This window comes from Gigantopelta aegis, chromosome 4 (assembly GCF_016097555.1).
Source record: "Gigantopelta aegis isolate Gae_Host chromosome 4, Gae_host_genome, whole genome shotgun sequence".
Classification (NCBI taxonomy): Eukaryota; Metazoa; Mollusca; class Gastropoda; order Neomphalida; family Peltospiridae; genus Gigantopelta; species Gigantopelta aegis.
In genome coordinates this window covers 117,596,846-117,621,358 of record NC_054702.1, presented here as the reverse complement: position 1 = coordinate 117,621,358, position 24,513 = coordinate 117,596,846, and the positions used below count along the sequence as shown (strand labels likewise).

The following is a 24,513-nucleotide window of genomic DNA, read 5'->3' as shown; positions in this document are numbered from 1 at the left end:
ATGGAGAAAGTGAGAGAAGAATTGAAACAATAATCAGAGAGATGGTAAAGAAATAAATGTATGGTAAGTTTAAACTACATGTATGAGCTAACAAGCAAATATAATGCATAAAGAATGTCTGAAGCTGTATAAATTTAAGAATAAGAAAGATTACAATAAAAGCAAAATATTGTTCAAAAGAAATACCTCATGTTGCTGATCATGCAATACAAAAAATGTAATTAATATTTTAATATTTAATTATGATATAGGACAGCAACAGGGACAAGACAATGAAAATGGACCACAGAAAAATACATTTGTTGGATCAGTTCCCCATTTTAATGTTTGAAATAAAAGAGATTGATTTATATATTAACTACAGGATTTAAACAAAATCACCTGTTGAAAACAAATACAATGACATTATGCAGATGATTCTCTTTGACATACTTCTAAATGCCACCACCTCCAAACAACAACAAACATGGATTCAACATTTACTAAATTTAACTGACCTCTACACCATCAAATTCTTAAAACAAGCTCCATTGCACGTTTCTGTGTGATCACGTGGGCAGTACATAACACATTTCTTCACCTAACATACAACAGGTTTGTGTGTGTGTGTGTGATCACACGGGCAGGTACATAACACATTTCTTCACCTAACATACAACAGGTTTGTGTGTCTGTGTGATCACACGGGCAGTACATAACACATTTCTTCACCTAACATACAACAGGTTTGTGTGTGTGTGTGTGTGATCACACGGGCAGTACATAACACATTTCTTCACCTAACATACAACAGGTTTGTGTGTCTGTGTGATCACACGGGCAGTACATAACACATTTCTTCACCTAACATACAACAGGTTTGTGTGTCTGTGTGATCACGTGGGTAGTACATAACACATTTCTTAACCTAACATACAACAGGTTTGTGTGTCTGTGTGATCACACGGGCAGTACATAACACATTTCTTCACCTAACATACAACAGGTTTCTGTGTGTGTGTGATCACGTGGGTAGTACATAACACATTTCTTCACCTAACATACAACAGGTTTCTGTGTGTGTGTGATCACACGAGCAGTACATAACACATTTCTTCACCTAACATACAACAGGTTTGTGTGTGTGTGTGTGTGATCACGTGGGCAGTACATAACACATTTCTTCACCTAACTTACAACAGGTTTGTGTGTCTGTGTGATCACGTGGGCAGTACATAACACATTTCTTCACCTAACATACAACAGGTTTCTGTGTCTGTGTGATCACGTGGGCAGTACATAACACATTTCTTCACCTAACTTACAACAGGTTTCTGTGTCTGTGTGATCACACGGGCAGTACATAACACATTTCTTCACCTAACATACAACAGGTTTCTGTGTCTGTGTGATCACGTGGGCAGTACATAACACATTTCTTCACCTAACATACAACAGGTTTGTGTGTGTGTGTGTGATCACACGAGCAGTACATAACACATTTCTTCACCTAACATACAACAGGTTTGTGTGTGTGTGTGATCACGTGGGCAATACATAACACATTTCTTCACCTAACATACAACAGGTTTGTGTGTGTGTGTGTGTGATCACACGGGCAGTACATAACACATTTCTTCACCTAACATACAACAGGTTTGTGTGTGTGTGTGTGATCACATGGGCAGTACATAACACATTTCTTCACCTAACATACAACAGCTTTCTGTGTCTGTGTGATCATGTGGGCAGTACATAACACATTTCTTCACCTAACATACAACAGGTTTGTGTGTGTGTGTGTGTGATCACGTGGGCAGTACATAACACATTTCTTCACCTAACATACAACAGGTTTGTGTGTCTGTGTGATCACGTGGGCAATACATAACACATTTCTTAACCTAACATATAACAGATATGTGTGACCGATTTCATCGTGTGCATCGTGGTTAGTACGTCTAGCATGCACAACACAGGTCTGTTAACACTGGCACAACATCTTTGCATCGTGAAGCACATTATCATATCAGAGAATAACATTACAGTGAGGCAAAGCAGACATGGCCTGTGTGGCGAACCAGTGATAGTGAACTGAACTCTTCCAACTAGCTGACAACACTATATAGCACACTGAGCCACAACGGAAATGGTTCATTTCTCTATTAGTTTTAATCACAATGCAGGTCATTTCTTGGTATCTTAGAACATATTTATTAATGTAAACTTACATAACAACAAAACAAACTAATAGAAGTACAAATAATTATTCATTAAATACTAAAAGAAAGTCAAGGACTCACCAGAAAATACAGAAAAGATAAATTAGTAGCTGCAGTGCTGGCAACCTTAGAATCCTTTTTCTCAAATGACTTCAGGGTTTCTATGGCCTTGAAGTAAATAACAATAAAATAAGTAAACAATAATAAAATAAGTAAACAATAATAAAACCCTTCTAAAACTACTCCAAAGAAAACTATTAATATGTACAATAAAACACAATTATTGTAATTTCATTTTTAGACTTGTTCCTTGTATCCTAGAATTAAAATTTGTTAATTTCCCTAAAAAATGTTTTATCCTAAACAATAAAAAATATTGTTTTGAAGATTCGACATAGAATAATAAATAACAGATTGACATACTCAGATGTAATGCATCACATTTAATGAAAAGGTCCGGACAAGAACAGTCAGTAGACTAATAAAACCCTTCTAAAAGTCCAGTTAATATAAACATGGGCCATTGTCTGTTTTGTTTCCTTCCTTAAATTAATTTTTACTTGCAAGTTTCAGAGATCACTACACATTTTTCAAAGACTAAACTTTTGTTGCCGATCAATTTTCAGTTAACTAGAAATGTCACCAACCAAAAGTTTGAAGACAGTGTTAATCTGTTGTTCAGTCTATGTGCTGTTCAGTCTTTGTGCTGTTCAGTTAATGTGATTGTAAGTCAATGTGATGTTTAGTCAATGTGCTGTTCAGTCTGCATGTTGTTCAGTTAATGTAATGTTCAGTCTGTGTGATGTTCAGTGTGTGATGTTCAGTCAATGTGTTGTTCAGGCTGTGTGATGTTCAGTCAATGTGATGTTCAGTGTGTATGATATTCAGTCTGTGTGATGTTCAGTCTGTGCTATGTTCAGTTAATGTGTTGTTCAGTCAATGTGATGTTCAATGTGTGATGTTCAGTCAATGCGATGTTCAGTGTGTGATGTTCAGTCAATGTGTTGTTCAGGCTGTGTGATGTTCAGTCAATGTGATGTTCAGTGTGTATGATATTCAGTCTGTGTGATGTTCAGTCTGTGCTATGTTCAGTTAATGTGTTGTTCAGTCCGTGTGATGTTCAGTCAATGTGATGTTCAATGTGTGATGTTCAGTCAATGCGATGTTCAGTGTGTGATGTTCAGTCTGTGTTCAGTCTGTGTGATTTTCAATGTGATGTTCAGTCTGTGTGATGTTCAGTCTGTGTGATGTTCAATGTGTGATGTTCAGTCTGTGTGATGTTCAGTCTGTGTGATTTTCAATGTGATGTTCAGTCTGTGTGATGTTCAATGTGATGTTCAGTCTGTGTGATGTTCAATGTGTTTACCTGCTGGAAGTCTTTCTGTTTCAAGAACATGATGGCTTTGTCGATCTCCAGGTCGTGAGACAAGTCGAGGTACTGAGAGTTCTTCACCTGATCAATGCACCTGAAAGACACCAGGGTTGAAAATTAGCAGTCGCCCATGGCAACCTTTATTGGCTAAGGGTGACTAAGAATTTTACAAAGGTAGTCTGTTAGGCGACCATCGATATTAGGGTCTGGTACCAGTTAAAAAACAAAGACAAAACACATAGCATCTGTGTTGCTGTGAACTACAGCAACAGAATGAATGAATGAATGAATGAATGAATGAATGCATGTTTAACGACACCCCAGCACGAAAAATACATCGGCTATTGGGTGTCAAACTATGGTAATGCAAATAAATAAAGTGATGATCAACATCAATATAAAAATTCAAGACAAACAAAAACAGTGTAAAGAACTGTGCAAAAACACAAATATCACAGAATTTTACGGATACTGAATTTTACTCAAAACTTCAATTTTGTGCTGTATTGGCCATTCTCAAAGAGAATGTTACACCCCTGCACCACGGTGAGGTTACAGCACACGCAGGGGTACAGCAACAGAAGACATAGAACAGAAGACATAGAACATGCTCTATATTTTAACACTGCCAGATTCAGCTTCTGTGGCTTTGGGCCAGGTCTTCTAAAAGTAGAGCTTAAAACGTATTGAAGACACTGTATGTATTTTTTAAATCTAAAAGTCGTCAGCTTATTAGAATGGACTGGATATGCCATAATTATCTAGTAGAGCTACTATTTGAAAATTGTTGTTCAATGTTATGGTAAAAAGGAATCATATTTAATTAGCTTACATTATTCTGGGACAAAATAAAAATCTATCTTGTAGTTTTAACTCACATTAACGTGAACGCATGCGCATATATACAAATAACAATGACCTTTTCCATTACTACAGCCCAGGGCTTATTCCAAAGGTCAGTTAACTGATAGTCATTGTCGATATTGTTTTAAATGTCATCGATCTGCATTAAATAAGAACATATCAGATCTAAAGTCTTGACACCAAGACTTACATAATGACATAACTGCCCAAATATTACTGTAATAAACAATAAGTACACTGTCATGCTACATAATATAATATCATATAAGTACATCATATATTTTGGTAAAAGTTTTACATATTTATTTTTCTTTTGATATTTATTTTATTAGTAGCCTACTACTGTAGCATTTACAATATCCAACTTAAACGCACACGTGTACGTGCTTCGTCCATTCCCGAGAAAATCCGATACTGGAGATTGTACCCATTCTTGCATCGCCACAAAGAGGACTGCCACCCCAAGACTAGGTTTATATACAAAAGCACACACAGTTCTACCTTTATTCTCTTTGTATTGCATTATTTGTTTTTACTTCAGAGACAATGCAAGTCAAGCTGTATACCTCAGCTGTTCTAGTATTTTGTTTTCACCCCTGTATTAAAAATGAGATTTAATCATCATAATTTAATGGTAGAAAAAACAAAAATAATAATAATAATAATAATAATTTAATGGTAATTTGTAAAGAATTCATTTTATTTATACTGGATGTCTTTCTTTTAAAAAAACCAAACAAGTTATTTGAGTATGGGTTTAAAACTTAATAATATGTTTTTATATGAATTTTAACTGTATTCATTATGAAGTTACATGCCAGTTCATTGGTTTCCTTTTGAAGGAAACAGACTATATACGGTGAGCACATGATTATCATTCAACAAAGAATATTCTAGTTTTGATTTTGGCTGTGCATTTAAATTACAATGTGATAATCGGAGGGCTAGTTGAATTTGAGAAGGGCCAGTAAGATTTGTCTTCAAATAGCCCTGCTGGCAACCATGGTTTTCATGTTAATTTTCAACCTTGAGACACAAAATCAGATTTAGTTTACAAATACAGGGTGTGAACCACACATTCTTTACTTAATCGATGCACCTGACAAACACAGACTCAGATTTAGTTCTATTAGTTTACAAATACAGGGTGTGAACCACACATTCTTTACTTAATCGATGCACCTGACAAACACAGACTCAGATTTAGTTCTATTAGTTTACAAATACAGGGTGTGAACCACACATTCTTTACTTAATAGATGCACCTGACAAACACAGACTCAGATTTAGTTCTATTAGTTTACAAATACAGGGTGTGAACCACACATTCTTTACTTAATCGATGCACCTGACAAACACAGACTCAGATTTAGTTCTATTAGTTTACAAACACAGTGTGTGAACCACGAGTTCTTTACTTAATCGATACACATGACAGACACAAACTCAGATTTGGTTCTATTAGTTTACAAATACAGTGTGTGAACCACAAGTTCTTTACTTAATCGATGCACCTGACGGACACAAACTCAGATTTCGTTCTATTAGTTTACAAACACAGTGTGTGAACCACGAGTTCTTTACTTAATCAATGCACCTGACAGACACAAACTCAGATTTAGTTCTATTTACCCATATGGGCTCAAATATATACGCTAATATTTTTTTTGATAATTGCAGAGTGTGCACATTGCTTCTACGGCCACCAATTGGCTAGTTTAACAATCAAAACGTTTAAGAGAATAACCAACTCGCTACAAGGAGATACAAACTATCTGTCCCTTGTGAATGAATGTTGTAGAACCCTCCCCGGATACTGGGGTTTAGAACCTTCTTTACTCTGGACAGATAATTTGTAATTCCTCATAGCTTATTAGTTATTCTCGAAAACTATTAGAATTACTTTATGAACTGTGAGTTCTTCACTTATCGATGCACCTGACAGACAAACTCCAATTCAGTTCAGTCAGTTTACAAACACTGTGTGTGAACACTAGGACAGCAGCCATAAGATTGAAAATAAACCATATTTCACAACTTGAATTAACAGTATAAAATGTAAACTGTTTATCAACCAATGATCAGTACAAGTGGGCGAAACTCACCAGTCATAGCCCTGTGAGAAGGTTGTATAAGTCGCTGAAACTCACTAGTCATAGCCCTGTGAGAAGGTTGTAAAAGTGGGTGAAACTCACCAGTCATATCCATGTGACAAGGTTGTAAAAGTCGCTGAAACTCACCAGTCATAGCCCTGTGACAAGGTTGTAAAAGTGGGCGAAACTCACCAGTCATAGCCCTGTGAGAAGGTTGTACAAGTCGCTGAAACTCACCAGTCATAGCCCTGTGAGAAGGTTGTAAAAGTGGGTGAAACTCACCAGTCATAGCCCTGTGACAAGGTTGTAAAAGTGGGCGAAACTCACCAGTCATAGCCCTGTGAGAAGGTTGTAAAAGTGGGTGAAACTCACCAGTCATAGCCCTGTGAGAAGGTTGTATAAGTCGCTGAAACTCACCAGTCATAGCCCTGTGACAAGGTTGTAAAAGTGGGCGAAACTCACCAGTCATAGCCCTGTGAGAAGGTTGTAAAAGTGGGCGAAACTCACCAGTCATAGCCCTGTGAGAAGGTTGTAAAAGTGGGCAAAACTCACCAGTCATAGCCCTGTGAGAAGGTTGTAAAAGTGGGTGAAACTCACCAGTCATAGCCCTGTGAGAAGGTTGTAAAAGTGGGCAAAACTCACCAGTCATAGCCCTGTGAGAAGGTTGTAAAAGTGGGCAAAACTCACCAGTCATATCCATGTGAGAAGGTTGTAAAAGTCGCTGAAACTCACCAGTCATAGCCCTGTGACAAGGTTGTAAAAGTGGGCGAAACTCACCAGTCATAGCCCTGTGAGAAGGTTGTAAAAGTGGGCAAAACTCACCAGTCATAGCCCTGTGAGAAGGTTGTAAAAGTGGGCGAAACTCACCAGTCATAGCCCTGTGAGAAGGTTGTAAAAGTGGGCAAAACTCACCAGTCATAGCCCTGTGAGAAGGTTGTAAAAGTGGGCAAAACTCACCAGTCATAGCCCTGTGAGAAGGTTGTAAAAGTGGGCGAAACTCACCAGTCATAGCCCTGTGAGAAGGTTGTATAAGTCGCTGAAACTCACCAGTCATAGCCCTGTGAGAAGGTTGTAAAAGTGGGCAAAACTCACCAGTCATAGCCCTGTGAGAAGGTTGTAAAAGTGGGTGAAACTCACCAGTCATAGCCCTGTGAGAAGGTTGTATAAGTCGCTGAAACTCACCAGTCATAGCCCTGTGAGAAGGTTGTAAAAGTGGGCAAAACCCACCAGTCATAGCCCTGTGAGAAGGTTGTAAAAGTGGGTGAAACTCACCAGTCATAGCCCTGTGAGAAGGTTGTATAAGTCGCTGAAACTCACCAGTCATAGCCCTGTGAGAAGGTTGTATAAGTCGCTGAAACTCACCAGTCATAGCCCTGTGAGAAGGTTGTATAAGTCGCTGAAACTCACCAGTCATAGCCGTGAGAAGGTTGTAAAAGTCGCTGAAACTCACCAGTCATAGCCCTGTGAGATGGTTGTAAAAGTGGGTGAAACTCACCAGTCATATCCATGTGACAAGGTTGTAAAAGTCGCTGAAACTCACCAGTCATAGCCCTGTGACAAGGTTGTAAAAGTGGGCGAAACTCACCAGTCATAGCCCTGTGAGAAGGTTGTAAAAGTGGGCAAAACTCACCAGTCATAGCCCTGTGAGAAGGTTGTAAAAGTGGGCGAAACTCACCAGTCATAGCCCTGTGAGAAGGTTGTAAAAGTGGGCAAAACTCACCAGTCATAGCCCTGTGAGAAGGTTGTAAAAGTGGGCAAAACTCACCAGTCATAGCCCTGTGAGAAGGTTGTAAAAGTGGGCGAAACTCACCAGTCATAGCCCTGTGAGAAGGTTGTATAAGTCGCTGAAACTCACCAGTCATAGCCCTGTGAGAAGGTTGTAAAAGTGGGCAAAACTCACCAGTCATAGCCCTGTGAGAAGGTTGTAAAAGTGGGTGAAACTCACCAGTCATAGCCCTGTGAGAAGGTTGTATAAGTCGCTGAAACTCACCAGTCATAGCCCTGTGAGAAGGTTGTAAAAGTGGGCAAAACTCACCAGTCATAGCCCTGTGACAAGGTTGTAAAAGTGGGCGAAACTCACCAGTCATAGCCCTGTGAGAAGGTTGTAAAAGTGGGCGAAACTCACCAGTCATATCCATGTGACAAGGTTGTAAAAGTGGGCGAAACTCACCAGTCATAGCCCTGTGAGAAGGTTGTAAAAGTGGGCGAAACTCACCAGTCATATCCATGTGACAAGGTTGTAAAAGTCGCTGAAACTCACCAGTCATAGCCCTGTGACAAGGTTGTAAAAGTGGGCGAAACTCACCAGTCATAGCCCTGTGAGAAGGTTGTAAAAGTGGGCGAAACTCACCAGTCATAGCCCTGTGAGAAGGTTGTAAAAGTGGGCAAAACTCACCAGTCATAGCCCTGTGAGAAGGTTGTAAAAGTGGGCGAAACTCACCAGTCATAGCCCTGTGAGAAGGTTGTAAAAGTGGGCAAAACTCACCAGTCATAGCCCTGTGAGAAGGTTGTAAAAGTGGGCAAAACTCACCAGTCATATCCATGTGAGAAGGTTGTAAAAGTCGCTGAAACTCACCAGTCATAGCCCTGTGACAAGGTTGTAAAAGTGGGCAAAACTCACCAGTCATAGCCCTGTGAGAAGGTTGTAAAAGTGGGCGAAACTCACCAGTCATAGCCCTGTGAGAAGGTTGTAAAAGTGGGCAAAACTCACCAGTCATAGCCCTGTGAGAAGGTTGTAAAAGTGGGCAAAACTCACCAGTCATAGCCCTGTGAGAAGGTTGTAAAAGTGGGCGAAACTCACCAGTCATAGCCCTGTGAGAAGGTTGTATAAGTCGCTGAAACTCACCAGTCATAGCCCTGTGAGAAGGTTGTAAAAGTGGGCAAAACTCACCAGTCATAGCCCTGTGAGAAGGTTGTAAAACTGGGTGAAACTCACCAGTCATAGCCCTGTGAGAAGGTTGTATAAGTCGCTGAAACTCACCAGTCATAGCCCTGTGAGAAGGTTGTAAAAGTGGGCAAAACCCACCAGTCATAGCCCTGTGAGAAGGTTGTAAAAGTGGGTGAAACTCACCAGTCATAGCCCTGTGAGAAGGTTGTATAAGTCGCTGAAACTCACCAGTCATAGCCCTGTGAGAAGGTTGTATAAGTCGCTGAAACTCACCAGTCATAGCCCTGTGACATGGTTGTAAAAGTGGGTGAAACTCACCAGTCATATCCATGTGACAAGGTTGTAAAAGTCGCTGAAACTCACCAGTCATAGCCCTGTGACAAGGTTGTAAAAGTGGGCGAAACTCACCAGTCATAGCCCTGTGAGAAGGTTGTAAAAGTGGGCAAAACTCACCAGTCATAGCCCTGTGAGAAGGTTGTAAAAGTGGGCGAAACTCACCAGTCATAGCCCTGTGAGAAGGTTGTAAAAGTGGGCAAAACTCACCAGTCATAGCCCTGTGAGAAGGTTGTAAAAGTGGGCAAAACTCACTAGTCATAGCCCTGTGAGAAGGTTGTAAAAGTGGGCGAAACTCACCAGTCATAGCCCTGTGAGAAGGTTGTATAAGTCGCTGAAACTCACCAGTCATAGCCCTGTGAGAAGGTTGTAAAAGTGGGCAAAACTCACCAGTCATAGCCCTGTGAGAAGGTTGTAAAAGTGGGTGAAACTCACCAGTCATAGCCCTGTGAGAAGGTTGTATAAGTCGCTGAAACTCACCAGTCATAGCCCTGTGAGAAGGTTGTAAAAGTGGGCAAAACTCACCAGTCATAGCCCTGTGAGAAGGTTGTAAAAGTGGGTGAAACTCACCAGTCATAGCCCTGTGAGAAGGTTGTATAAGTCGCTGAAACTCACCAGTCATAGCCCTGTGAGAAGGTTGTATAAGTCGCTGAAACTCACCAGTCATAGCCCTGTGAGAAGGTTGTATAAGTCGCTGAAACTCACTAGTCATAGCCGTGAGAAGGTTGTAAAAGTCGCTGAAACTCACCAGTCATAGCCCTGTGAGAAGGTTGTAAAAGTGGGTGAAACTCACCAGTCATATCCATGTGACAAGGTTGTAAAAGTCGCTGAAACTCACCAGTCATAGCCCTGTGACAAGGTTGTAAAAGTGGGCGAAACTCAACAGTCATAGCCCTGTGAGAAGGTTGTAAAAGTGGGCGAAACTCACCAGTCATATCCATGTGACAAGGTTGTAAAAGTGGGCAAAACTCACCAGTCATAGCCCTGTGAGAAGGTTGTAAAAGTGGGCGAAACTCACCAGTCATATCCATGTGACAAGGTTGTAAAAGTCGCTGAAACTCACCAGTCATAGCCCTGTGACAAGGTTGTAAAAGTGGGCGAAACTCACCAGTCATAGCCCTGTGAGAAGGTTGTAAAAGTGGGCGAAACTCACCAGTCATATCCATGTGACAAGGTTGTAAAAGTGGGCGAAACTCACCAGTCATAGCCCTGTGAGAAGGTTGCTTCAATTGCAGGAGATATTATTTTGGCTGCAGTCTTTATACAGTGTTCTGCCTCATATTTTCTGGGGGGAAAAAAGAAGAAGAAAATACAATGATAAAAAAAATGCTTCTACAGAGTAACCAGTGTGACATATAAGTACTACATTCCTAAGAATAAACTTTTCAAATGCAGTACATCAAGATATTATTTTATTCAAAATTAAAATACAGCCAAACTGGTCTTAACCAGTCCAACCAGTGAGTAGTCAAAAGTGAATGCTTATGACAGGTGGCTGCTCAATACAGACTTCAATTATTGTTATTGTTATTGTTTTTCTTTTTGTCTGTAATGTTCACTGTAAATCAACTTTCAACATGTTGCCTTCTTCAGAAATAATTCAATGTAATTAAAAAGTATCACTTTTACGATTTGGAATTCATTCTCTCACAAGTTTGTTTTAAGTAATAATTTAATGATTACTTCATGCGATGTATTGTGATTATACTCATAGTAGAGGAATCTACAAATGTCAAGCTTAGGTTATGAGTAAAGTTCGTACTTCTCCCGTTCTATCATCCTAAGTGCATCGTTCTTTATTATCTCCAGCACCAAGTTGTACTGCTTGTCTTCCTGAAATCACATCAACACAAGTTAGTCTGGTCATCATACAAACATTAAACACATTCTTTATTATCTCCAGCACCAAATTGTACTGCTTGTCTTCCTGAAATCACATCAACACAAGTTAGTCTGGTCATCATACAAACATTAAACACATTCTTTATTATCTCCAGCACCAAGTTGTACTGCTTGTCTTCCTGAAATCACATCAACACAAGTTAGTCTGGTCATCATACAAACATTAAACACATTCTTTATTATCTCCAGCACCAAGTTGTACTGCTTGTCTTCCTGAAATCACATCAACACAAGTTAGTCTGGTCATCATACAAACATTAAACACATTCTTTATTATCTCCAGCACCAAGTTGTACTGCTTGTCTTCCTGAAATCACATCAACACAAGTTAGTCTGGTCATCATACAAACATTAAACACATTCTTTATTATCTCCAGCACCAAATTGTACTGCTTGTCTTCCTAAAATCACATCAACACAAGTTAGTCTGGTCATTATACAAACATTAAACACATTCTTTATTATCTCCAGCACCAAGTTGTACTGCTTGTCTTCCTGAAATCACATCAACACAAGTTAGTCTGGTCATCATACAAACATTAAACACATTCTTTATTATCTCCAGCACCAAATTGTACTGCTTGTCTTCCTGAAATCACATCAACACAAGTTAGTCTGGTCATCATACAAACATTAAACACATTCTTTATTGTACTGCTTGTCTTCCTGAAATCACATCAACACAAGTTAGTCTGGTCATTATACAAACATTAAACACATTCTTTATTATCTCCAGCACCAAGTTGTACTGCTTGTCTTCCTGAAATCACATCAACACAAGTTAGTCTGGTCATTATACAAACATTAAACACATTCTTTATTATCTCCAGCACCAAGTTGTACTGCTTGTCTTCCTGAAATCACATCAACACAAGTTAGTCTGGTCATTATACAAAGATTAAACACATTCTTTATTATCTCCAGCACCAAGTTGTACTGCTTGTCTTCCTGAAGTATTACATCAACACAAGTTAGTCTAAGCCACGTTAAATATTTATGTGATTTTAGTGTTAAAATCACCTAAAGAGTGAAGTACACAACTACCTCATGTATGTAAGATGATCTTAGCGTTTAAACACTTCGTAAAATGTGGCCCAGGTCAAACATTACCGTAAACTAGACAACATTCAACCCATTGTAGTCAATGTTAGTCAGACCTCCCACAAAACTATTACTGTCAACCACGAAATATAATACTATAACAGCATAATAAAACTGAAAACATTACTTTTTAAAAGAAAAACACTGGTTGTTTCCACCACTGTTTAAAAAAATCACATAACAGCTAAGACACATTAAAAAAAAGTATTGTTATGAGCTGAAGCAAAAAAGCACATTAATTTGATTTTAATATGTGGTGATGTGAAATTAAAAAAAAAAGCTCTAATGAAAAACGACAATTTGTGTGTAAGACATTTGGATAATGTACTGCACCCCATGTGCTAGATAATGTACTGCACCCCATGTGCTAGATAATGTACTGCACCCCATGTGCTAGATAATGTACTGCACCCCACGTGCTAGATATTGTACTGCACCCCATGTGCTAGTTATTGTACTCTACCTCATGTGCTAGATATTGTACTCTACACTATGTGCTAGATATTGTACTCTACCCCATGTGCTAGATATTGTACTCTACCTAATGTGCTAGATATTGTACTCTACCTCATGTGCTAGATATTGCACTGTACCCCATGTGCTAGATATTGTACTCTACCCCATGTGCTAGATATTGTACTCTACCTCATGTACTAGATATTGCACTGTACCCCATGTGCTAGTTATTGTACTCTACCCCATGTGTTAGATATTGTACTCTACCCCATGTGCTAGTTATTGTACTGCACCCCATGTGCTAGTTATTGTACTGCACCCCATGTGCTAGTTATTGTACTCTACCACATGTGTTAGATATTGTACTCTACCCCATGTGCTAGATATTGCACTGTACCCCATGTGCTAGATATTGTACTCTACCCCATGTGCTAGTTATTGTACTGCACCCCAATCTAATTAAAATTAGCTCCACTATTACATGTGGATCTAACAGCAGCCCGTTGGAGCTCATGTCCACTAATCAAAACCTTACTTGCAGAATCATGCCAGTGATTTGAAAATGATTGAAAACATTCCGAATTATCCTGAGGGTATACGACATGTTTCATGTGAATTACGAATGCCTTATTTAGACCAGTAGAACTAATTTTATTCAGATTGCTAACAACACTGCATAGTCTCCAATGTCCAATTAACATTTCGTCTGTAAATAATAATTTAAATATTGACCAATCACACCTTGCCTTTTATAACGTTATATGAGAGCATACAAATTCTAAAAATATCGGGGGAGTCTATTTTAGTGGCCGCAGTACAGCGAACCATACCAATACGTATTCAATTTTACATTACAAATTATTTATTTATTAAAAAAACTAAAAACTAAAAACTAAATCATTCTTCAGTTTTACATTACAAATTATTTATTTTATAAAATAAAACATGTTTTAAGGCATCCGTAATTCACACAAAACATGTCGTACCCTCAGGATAATTCGGAATGTTTTCAAATTATTTTTAAATCACTGGCATGATTCTGCAAGTAAGGTTTTGATTGGTGGACATGAGCTCCAACTGGCTGCTGTTAGATCCATATGTAATAGTGGAGCTAATTTTAATTAGATTGACTGCACCCCATGTGCTAGTTATTGTACTCTACCTCATGTGCTAGATAATGCACTGTACCTGTGTTAGATATTGTACTGTACCCCATGTGCTAGATAATGTACACCATGTGTGCCAGATAATGCACTGTACCTGTGCTAGATATTGTACTGTACCCCATGTGCTAGATATTGAACTGTACTCTACCCCATGTGCTAGATAATGTACTGTACCCCATGTGCCTGATATTGTACTCTACCCCATGAGCTAGATAATGTACTGTACCCCATGAGCTAGATAATGTACTGTACCCCATGTGCTAGATAATGTACTGTACCCCATGTGCTAAACATTGTACTGTATCCCATGTGCTAGATATTGTACTGTACCCCATGTGCTAGATAATGTACTCTACCCTATGTGCTAGATAATGTACCCTACCCTATGTGCTAGATAATGTACAATACACCATGTGCTAGATTATGTACTGTAACCCATGTGCTAGATATTGTACTGTACCCCATGTGCTAGATATTGAACTTTACCCCATGTGCTACATAACGTACTGTACCCCATATGCTAGATATTGTACTCTAACCCTTGTGCTAGATATTGTACTGTAGCCCATGTGCTAGTTATTGTATTGTACCCCATGTGCTAGATAATGTACTGTACCCCATGTGCTAGATATTTTACTCTACACCATGTGAGAGATAATGTATTGTACCCCATGTGCTAGATATTGTCCTCTACACTATGTGCTAGATAATGTATTGTACCCCATGTGCTAGATATTGTACTCTACACTATGTGCTAGATAATCTACTGTACCCCATGTGCTAGATATTGAACTGTACTCTACCCCATGTGCTAGATAATGTACTGTACCCCATGAGCTAGATAATGTACTGTACCCCATGTGTTAGACATTGTACTGTACCCCATGTGCTAGACATTGTACTGTATCCCATGTGCTAGATATTGTACTGTACCCCATCTGCTAGATATTGAACTTTACCCCATGTGCTACATAACGTACTGTACCCCATGTGCTAGATATTGTACTCTAACCCATGTGCTAGATATTGTACTGTAGCCCATGTGCTAGTTATTGTATTGTACCCCATGTGCTAGATAATGTACTGTACCCCATGTGCTAGATATTTTACTCTACACCATATGAGAGATAATGTATTGTACCCCATGTGCTAGATATTGTACTCTACACTATGTGCTAGATAATGTATTGTACCCCATGTGCTAAATAATGTATTGTATCCCATGTGCTAGATATTGTACTCTGCACCATGTGCTAGATAATGTGCTGTACCCCATGTGCTAGATAATGTATTGTACCCCATATCCTAGATATTTTACTCTACACCATGTGCTAGATATTTTACTCAACACCATGTACTAGATAATGTATTGTACCCCATATGCTAGATATTTTACTCCACACCATGTGCTAGAAAATGTATTGTACCTCATGTGCTAGATAATGTATTGTACCCCATGTGCTAGATAATGTATTGTACCCCATGTGCTAGATATTGTACTCTATCCCATGTGCTAGATAATGAACTCTACCCCATGTGCTAGATAATCTACTGTACCCCATGTGTTAGATATTGAACTGTACTCTACCCCATGTGCTAGATAATGTACTGTACCCAATGTGCCTGATATTGTACTCTACCCCATGTGCTAGATCATCTACTGTACCCCATGTGCTAGATATTGAACTGTACTCTACCCCATGTGCTAGATAATGTACTGTACCCCATGTGCCTGATATTGTACTCTACACCATGAGCTAGATAATGTACTGTACCCCATGACTTGGATAATGTACTGTACCCCATGTGCTAGATAATGTACTGTACCCCATGTGCTAGACATTGTACTGTACCCCATGTGCTAGATAATGTACCCTACCCTATGTGCTAGATTTTGTACTCTACACCATGAGCTAGATAATGTACTGTACCCCATGACTTGGATAATGTACTGTACTCCATGTGCTAGATATTGTACTCTACCCCATGTGCTAGATAATGAACTCTACCATATGTGTTAGATATTGTACTCTACCCCATGTGCTAGATAATGTACTCTACCCCATGTGCTAAATAATGAACTCTACCCTATGTGCTAGATATTGTACTCTATCCCATGTGCTAGATAATGAACTCTACCCCATGTGCTAGATATTGTACTCTACCCCATGTGCTAGATAATGTACTATACCCCATGTGCCTGATATTGTACTCTACACCATGAGCTAGATAATGTACTGTACCCCATGTGCTAGATAATGTACTGTACCCCATGTGCTAGACATTGTACTGTACCCCATGTGCTAGACATTGTACTGTACCCCATGTGCTAGATATTGTACTGTACCCCATGTGCTAGATAATGTACTCTACCCCATGTGCTAGATAATGTACCCTACCCTATGTGCTATATTTTGTATTTTGCACTATGTGCTAGATAATATACTGTACCCCATGTGCTAGATATTGTCCTCTAACCCATGTGCTAGATATTGTACTGTAGCCCATGTGCTAGTTATTGTATTGTACCCCATGTGCTAGATAATGTACTGTACCCCATGTGCTAGATATTTTACTCTACACCATGTGCGAGATAATGTATTGTACCCCATGTGCTAAATAATGTATCGTATCCCATGTGCTAGATATTGTACTCTGCACCATGTGCTAGATAATGTGCTGTACCCCATGTGCTAGATAATGTATTGTACCCCATATGCTAGATATTTTACTCTACACCATGTGCTAGATATTTTACTCTACACAATGTACTAGATAATGTATTGTACCCCATGTGCTAGATATTTTACTCCACACCATGTGCTAGATAATGTATTGTACCTCATGTGCTAGATAATGTATTGTACCCCATGTGCTAGATATTGTACTCTACCCCATCTGCTAAATAATGAACTCTACCATATGTGCTAGATATTGTACTCTACCCCATGTGCTAGATAATGTACTCTACCCCATGTGCTAGATAATGAACTCCACCCCATGTGCTATATATTGTACTGTACCCCATGTGCTAGATATTGTACTCCACCCATGTGTTAGATATTGTACTCCACCCCATGTGCTAGATATTGTACTCCACCCATGTGTTAGATATTGTACTCCACCCCATGTGCTAGATATTGTACTCCACACCATGTGCTAGATATTGTACTCCACCACATGTGCTAGATATTGTACTGTACTCCATGTGCTAGATATTGTACTCCACCCCATGTGCTAGATATTGTACTCCACCCCATGTGCTAGATATTGTACTGTACCCCATGTGTTAGATATTGTGCTCCACCCCATGTGTTAGATATTGTACCCCACCCCATGTGATAGATATTGTACTGTACCCCATGTGTTAGATATTGTACTCTACCCCATGTGCTAGTTATTGTACTGCACCCCAATCTAATTAAAATTAGCTCCACTATTACATGTGGATCTAACAGCAGCCCGTTGGAGCTCATGTCCACCAATCAAAACCTTACTTGCAGAATCATGCCAGTGATTTGAAAATGATTGAAAACATTCCGAATTATCATGAGGGTATACGACACATTTCATGTGAATTACGAATGCCTTATTTAGACCAGTAGAACTAATTTTATTCAGATTGCTAACAACACTGCATAGTCTCCAATGTCCAAGTAACATTTTGTCTGTAAATAATAATTTAAATATTGACCAATCACACCTCGCCTTTTATAACGTTATATGAGAGCATACAAATTCTAAAAATATCGGGCGAGTCTATTTTAGTGGCCGCAGTACAGCGAACCATACCAATACGTATTCAATTTTACATTACAAATTATTTATTTATTAAAAAACTAAAAACTAAATCATTCTTCAGTTTTACATTACAAATTATTTATTTTATAAAATAAAACATGTTTTAAGGCATCCGTAATTCACACAAAACATGTCGTACCCTCAGGATAATTCGGAATGTTTTCAAATTATTTTTAAATCACTGGCATGATTCTGCAAGTAAGGTTTTGATTGGTGGACATGACCTCCAACTGGCTGCTGTTAGATCCATATGTAATAGTGGAGCTAATTTTAATTAGATTGACTGCACCCCATGTGCTAGTTATTGTACTCTACCTCATGTGCTAGATAATGTACTATACCCCATGTGCCTGATATTGTACTCTACCCCATGTGCTAGATAATGTACTGTACCCCATGAGCTAGATAATGTACTGTACCCCATGTGCTAGATAATGTACTGTACCCCATGTGCTAAACATTGTACTGTACCCCATGTGCTAGATATTGTACTGTACCCCATGTGCTAGATAATGTACCCTACCCCATGAGCTAGATAATGTACTGTACACCATGTGCTAGATAATGTACTCTACCCTATGTGCTAGATAATGTACCCTACCCCATGAGCTAGATAATGTACTGTACACCATGTGCTAGATAATCTACTGTACCCCATGTGCTAGATATTGAACTGTACTCTACCCCATGTGCTAGATAATGTATTGTACCCCATGTGCCTGATATTGTACTCTACCCCATGTGCTAGATAATGTACTCCACCCCATGTGCTAGATATTGTACTGTACCCCATGTGCTAGATATTGTACTCCACCCCATGTGCTAGATATTGTACTCCACCCCATGTGCTAGATATTGTACTCCACCCCATGTGCTAGATATTGTACTGTACCCCATGTGATAGATATTGTACTGTACCTAATGTGATAGATATTGTACTCCACCCCATGTGTTAGATATTGTACTCCACCCCATGTGTTAGATATTGTACTCCACCCCATGTGATAGATATTGTACTCCACCCCATGTGATAGATATTGTACTCCACCCCATGTGATAGATATTGTACTCCACCCCATGTGCTAGATATTGTACTGTACCCAATGTGCTAGATATTGTACTCTACCTCATGTGCTAGAAATTGCACTGCACCCCATGTGCTAGATATTGTACTCTACCCCATGTGCTAGTTATTGTACTGCATCCCATGTGCTAGTTATTGTACTGCACCCCATGTGCTAGTTATTGTACTCTACCCCATGTGTTAGATATTGTACTCTATCCCATGTGTTAGATATTGTACTCTACCCCATGTGCTAGTTATTGTACTGCACCCCAATCTAATTAAAATTAGCTCCACTATTACATGTGGATCTAACAGCAGCCCGTTGGAGCTCATGTCCACCAATCAAAACCTTACTTGCAGAATCATGCCAGTGATTTGAAAATGATTGAAAACATTCCGAATTATCATGAGGGTATACGACACATTTCATGTGAATTACGAATGCCTTATTTAGACCAGTAGAACTAATTTTATTCAGATTGCTAACAACACTGCATAGTCTCCAATGTCCAAGTAACATTTTGTCTGTAAATAATAATTTAAATATTGACCAATCACACCTCGCCTTTTATAACGTTATATGAGAGCATACAAATTCTAAAAATATCGGGCGAGTCTATTTTAGTGGCCGCAGTACAGCGAACCATACCAATACGTATTCAATTTTACATTACAAATTATTTATTTATTAAAAAAACTAAAAACTAAATCATTCTTCAGTTTTACATTACAAATTATTTATTTTATAAAATAAAACATGTTTTAAGGCATCCGTAATTCACACAAAACATGTCGTACCCTCAGGATAATTCGGAATGTTTTCAAATTATTTTTAAATCACTGGCATGATTCTGCAAGTAAGGTTTTGATTGGTGGACATGAGCTCCAACTGGCTGCTGTTAGATCCATATGTAATAGTGGAGCTAATTTTAATTAGATTGACTGCACCCCATGTGCTAGTTATTGTACTCTACCTCATGTGCTAGATAATGTACTATACCCCATGTGCCTGATATTGTACTCTACCCCATGTGCTAGATAATGTACTGTACCCCATGAGCTAGATAATGTACTGTACCCCATGTGCTAGATAATGTACTGTACCCCATGTGCTAAACATTGTACTGTACCCCATGTGCTAGATATTGTACTGTACCCCATGTGCTAGATAATGTACCCTACCCCATGAGCTAGATAATGTACTGTACACCATGTGCTAGATAATCTACTGTACCCCATGTGCTAGATATTGAACTGTACTCTACCCCATGTGCTAGATAATGTATTGTACCCCATGTGCCTGATATTGTACTCTACCCCATGTGCTAGATAATGTACTCCACCTCATGTGCTAGATATTGTACTGTACCCCATGTGCTAGATATTGTACTCCACCCCATGTGCTAGATATTGTACTCCACCCCATGTGCTAGATATTGTACTCCACCCCATATGCTAGATATTGTACTCCACATGTGTTAGATATTGTACTCCACCCCATGTGATAGATATTGTACTCCACCCCATGTGATAGATATTGTACTCCACCCCATGTGATAGATATTGTACTGTACCCCATGTGTTAGATATTGTACTCCACCCAATGTGCTAGATATTGTACTTCACCCCATGTGCTAGATATTGTACTCCACCCCATGTGCTAGATATTGTACTCCACCCCATGTGCTAGATATTGTACTGTACCCCATGTGCTAGATACTGTACTCCACCCCATGTGCTAGATATTGTACTCCACCCCATGTGATAGATATTGTACTGTACCCCATGTGATAGATATTGTACTCCACCCCATGTGATAGATATTGTACTCCACCCCACGAGTTACATATTGTACTCCACCCCATGTGCTAGATATTGTACTCCACCCCATGTGCTAGATATTGTACTGTACCCCATGTGCTAGATATTGTACTCCACCCCATGTGCTAGATATTGTACTCCACCCCATGTGATAGATACTGTACTGTACCCCATGTGATAGATATTGTACTGTACCCCATGTGATAGATATTGTACTCCACCCCATGTGATAGATATTGTACTCCACCCCATGTGATAGATATTGTACTCCACCCCATGTGTTAGATATTGTACTCCACCCCATGTGCTAGATATTGTACTCCACCCCATGTGCTAGATATTGTACTCCACCCCATGTGCTAGATATTGTACTGTACCCCATGTGCTAGATATTGTACTCCATCCCATGTGCTAGATAGTATACTCCACATGTGTTAGATATTGTACTCCACCCCATGTGATAAATATTGTACTCCACCCCATGCGATAGATATTGTACTCCACCCCATGTGATAGATATTGTACTGTACCCCATGTGTTAGATATTGTACTCCACCCCATGTGCTAGATATTGTACTCCACCCCATGTGCTAGATATTGTACTCCACCCCATGTGCTAGATATTGTACTCCACCCCATGTGCTAGATATTGTACTGTACCCCATGTGCTAGATATTGTACTCCACCCCATGTGATAGATATTGTACTCCACCCCATGTGATAGATATTGTACTCCACCCCATGTGTTAGATATTGTACTCCACCCCATGATAGATATTGTACTCTACCCCATGTGCTAGATATTGTACTCCACCCCATGTGATAGATATTGTACTCCACCCCATGTGATAGATATTGTACTCCACCCCATGTGATAGATATTGTACTCCACCCCATGTGCTAGATATTGTACTGTACCCCATGTGCTAGATATTGTACTGTACCCCATGTGCTAGATATTGTACTCCACCCCATGTGCTAGATATTGTACTCCACCCCATGTGCTAGATATTGTACTCCACCCCATGTGATAGATATTGTACTGTACCCCATGTGATAGATATTGTACTCCACCCCATGTGATAGATATTGTACTCCACCCCATGTGTTAGATATTGTACTCCACTCCATGTGTTAGATATTGTACTGTACCCCATGTGCTAGATATTGTACTCCACCCCATGTGCTAGATATTGTGCTCAACCCCATGTGCTAGATATTGTACTCTACCCCATGTGATAGATATTGTACTCTACCCCATGTGCTAGATATTTATCCTCGTCGTCGATCTTCAGGTCAACAGTGAGCAGTTTCTGGAAGGCTCGTCTCATCTTGTCACGGTCGCCCAGAGCGAAGTAGCAGAGAATCAGGTTGAAACCGGTTTTGAACGACGGAGACTCAGACATGATGTGTTCAAACGATGTGATCGCGTCGGTGTATTGACCCATCTTCACAAACACAATACCAATATTCTGCATGATTTTAGTTCTACAAGCCAAACAAAATCAAAAACACCATTTCAAGAAGCTTTTAATCAAAAACCAGAATTGCAAAAGCATAATGTCTCACATGTTAAGAAGAGGATAGTTTTTTTAAAAGGTGTAAAACACTGTAAATATAAAATACTAACTAGTATACTATATAAATCCAGAAAGGCAATGTTTTCCACAGTAGTTTGAAACAATAATGTTCCTCTCCATTTAGTATCAAATTTCTACCTTGCCCTGGTGTGACATGTATGTGTGTAGGGATGTGTAGTTTAATAAACATCATTTAGTGAAAATTGATACAAATATGAAAGCAATGCATGTACAACTTCTGAGTAATAAGCCAATAAAATAAAATGTAACAAAGTCCAAAATAATTCTGATCTGATATTAGGGTTACAAATTTATGAGACAGAGGGCTATATGCAGACTCACTAGCTGAATATTCATACCTTGAAATAATGATGAACTAAAACCCGGTAACAAAGTACAGAATAAATACAAATTAGTTTTACCTCATTTCTTTGTGTGTATTTGGAACTTGATCTAAAGCCATTCTGTAGTACTTGATTGCTTTTGGGAAATTCTTCTGTCGAAAATATATGTTTCCCATGTTAACTTTCAATCTTCCTGAAATTTGAAATAAACAAACAATTTACTAACTGCTCGAAAGTTAATAAATGTGGATAATCAGAAAAATATTTTGTTTTTAAAACTGATTATTAACTACTAATTAATGTTTTAGAACGGTTAGAGATGTCTGAAACTTGTGTAGAGAACCGTGAAACTGAACAAAACATGGCTTGTAAACATCCACCTAAATGTAAAAATATGCATTTTAAGTGCATGTGTATTAGCCAGCATTGTGCATAAACCTTCTCTTTTCTCTAGTAGATCCACATACAAAATACGCAGAAAACAACAGTTTCCACCAGCATTGCACACAGACAGACACACTGAGATAACTATAGCAAACCATAGAACACACCAATCAATAAGAAAACAAACAGCACGACAAACCTGCATTGTTGAACATTCTGTTTTTCACTATGACAAACCTGCACTGTTGAACATTGTGTTTTTCACTATGACAAACCTGCATTGTTGAACATTGTGTTTTTCACTATCACAAACCTGCATTGTTGAACATTGTGTTTTTCACTATCACAAACCTGCGCTGTTGAACATTGTGTTTTTCACTATCACAAACCTGCACTGTTGAACATTGTATTTTTGACTATCACAAACATGCATTGTTGAACATTCTGTTGTTCACTATCACAAACCTGCATTGTTGAACATTCTGTTTTTCACTATCACAAACCTGCGTTGTTGAACATTCTGTTTTTTACTATCACTTGGTAGGTATTCAGAGCCTCTTGAAACATTTCATTTGCTGCATACTGATTGGCCAGATTAAATAAAACCTAGAAATGAAAAAGTAGAAACACCCATGTAAAGAAAGGGTTTCATCTGTAAGATGATAAAATATAGGCAGACCGAATACATAGCTTTAAAACACTGTAGGCATTACATTTTAATATTTATCAGGCAATTGTTTTCCAATATCCTGTTAATTCAACACTATGCAATACAACAACATCAATTAGTTTACTGTTTCTTGATATCTTAAGTTAAACTTTGTTTTTGTTTAACGACACCACTAGTGCACACTGAATTATTAATAATCGGCTATTGGATGTCAAACATGTTAATTCTGATAGTCTTAGAGAGGGAGTCTGCTACATTTTCCATTGGCAAGTGATTTTTTATATGCACAGACAGAAAAGCACATACCACATATACCAGTTGTGGTGTACAGGTTGGAACGAGAAATAGCCCAATGAGCCCACTGACGGTTATCGATCCTAGACCGACTGTGCATGAGGTAAGTGTTTTCTGCTGGGCTATGTCCCACCCATGCTAGCTTAAGAAAGGAGAACTAAGATATGAAGTACAAGAC

The 24,513-nt window shown here is 38.9% G+C and overlaps 1 protein-coding gene across 3 annotated transcripts in view; it reads right to left on the bottom strand.

Moving 5' to 3' along the window:
* Window positions 1-24,513, bottom strand: part of LOC121371896 (intraflagellar transport protein 88 homolog) — a 64,682-nt gene that overhangs the window by 24,491 nt on the left and 15,678 nt on the right. For 2 of the 3 annotated variants that reach the window (XM_041498123.1, XM_041498125.1), the window contains 8 exons: window positions 23,875-23,977; window positions 23,066-23,180; window positions 22,320-22,551; window positions 11,513-11,583; window positions 10,949-11,035; window positions 3,568-3,667; window positions 2,283-2,369; window positions 187-195 (listed from right to left, as the gene is read on the bottom strand). In XM_041498123.1, the coding sequence (XP_041354057.1) occupies window positions 187-195; window positions 2,283-2,369; window positions 3,568-3,667; window positions 10,949-11,035; window positions 11,513-11,583; window positions 22,320-22,551; window positions 23,066-23,180; window positions 23,875-23,977 (804 nt within the window). The remainder of the gene's footprint in view (window positions 1-186; window positions 196-2,282; window positions 2,370-3,567; window positions 3,668-10,948; window positions 11,036-11,512; window positions 11,584-22,319; window positions 22,552-23,065; window positions 23,181-23,874; window positions 23,978-24,513) is intronic. The other variant, XM_041498124.1, reaches the window with a different exon arrangement.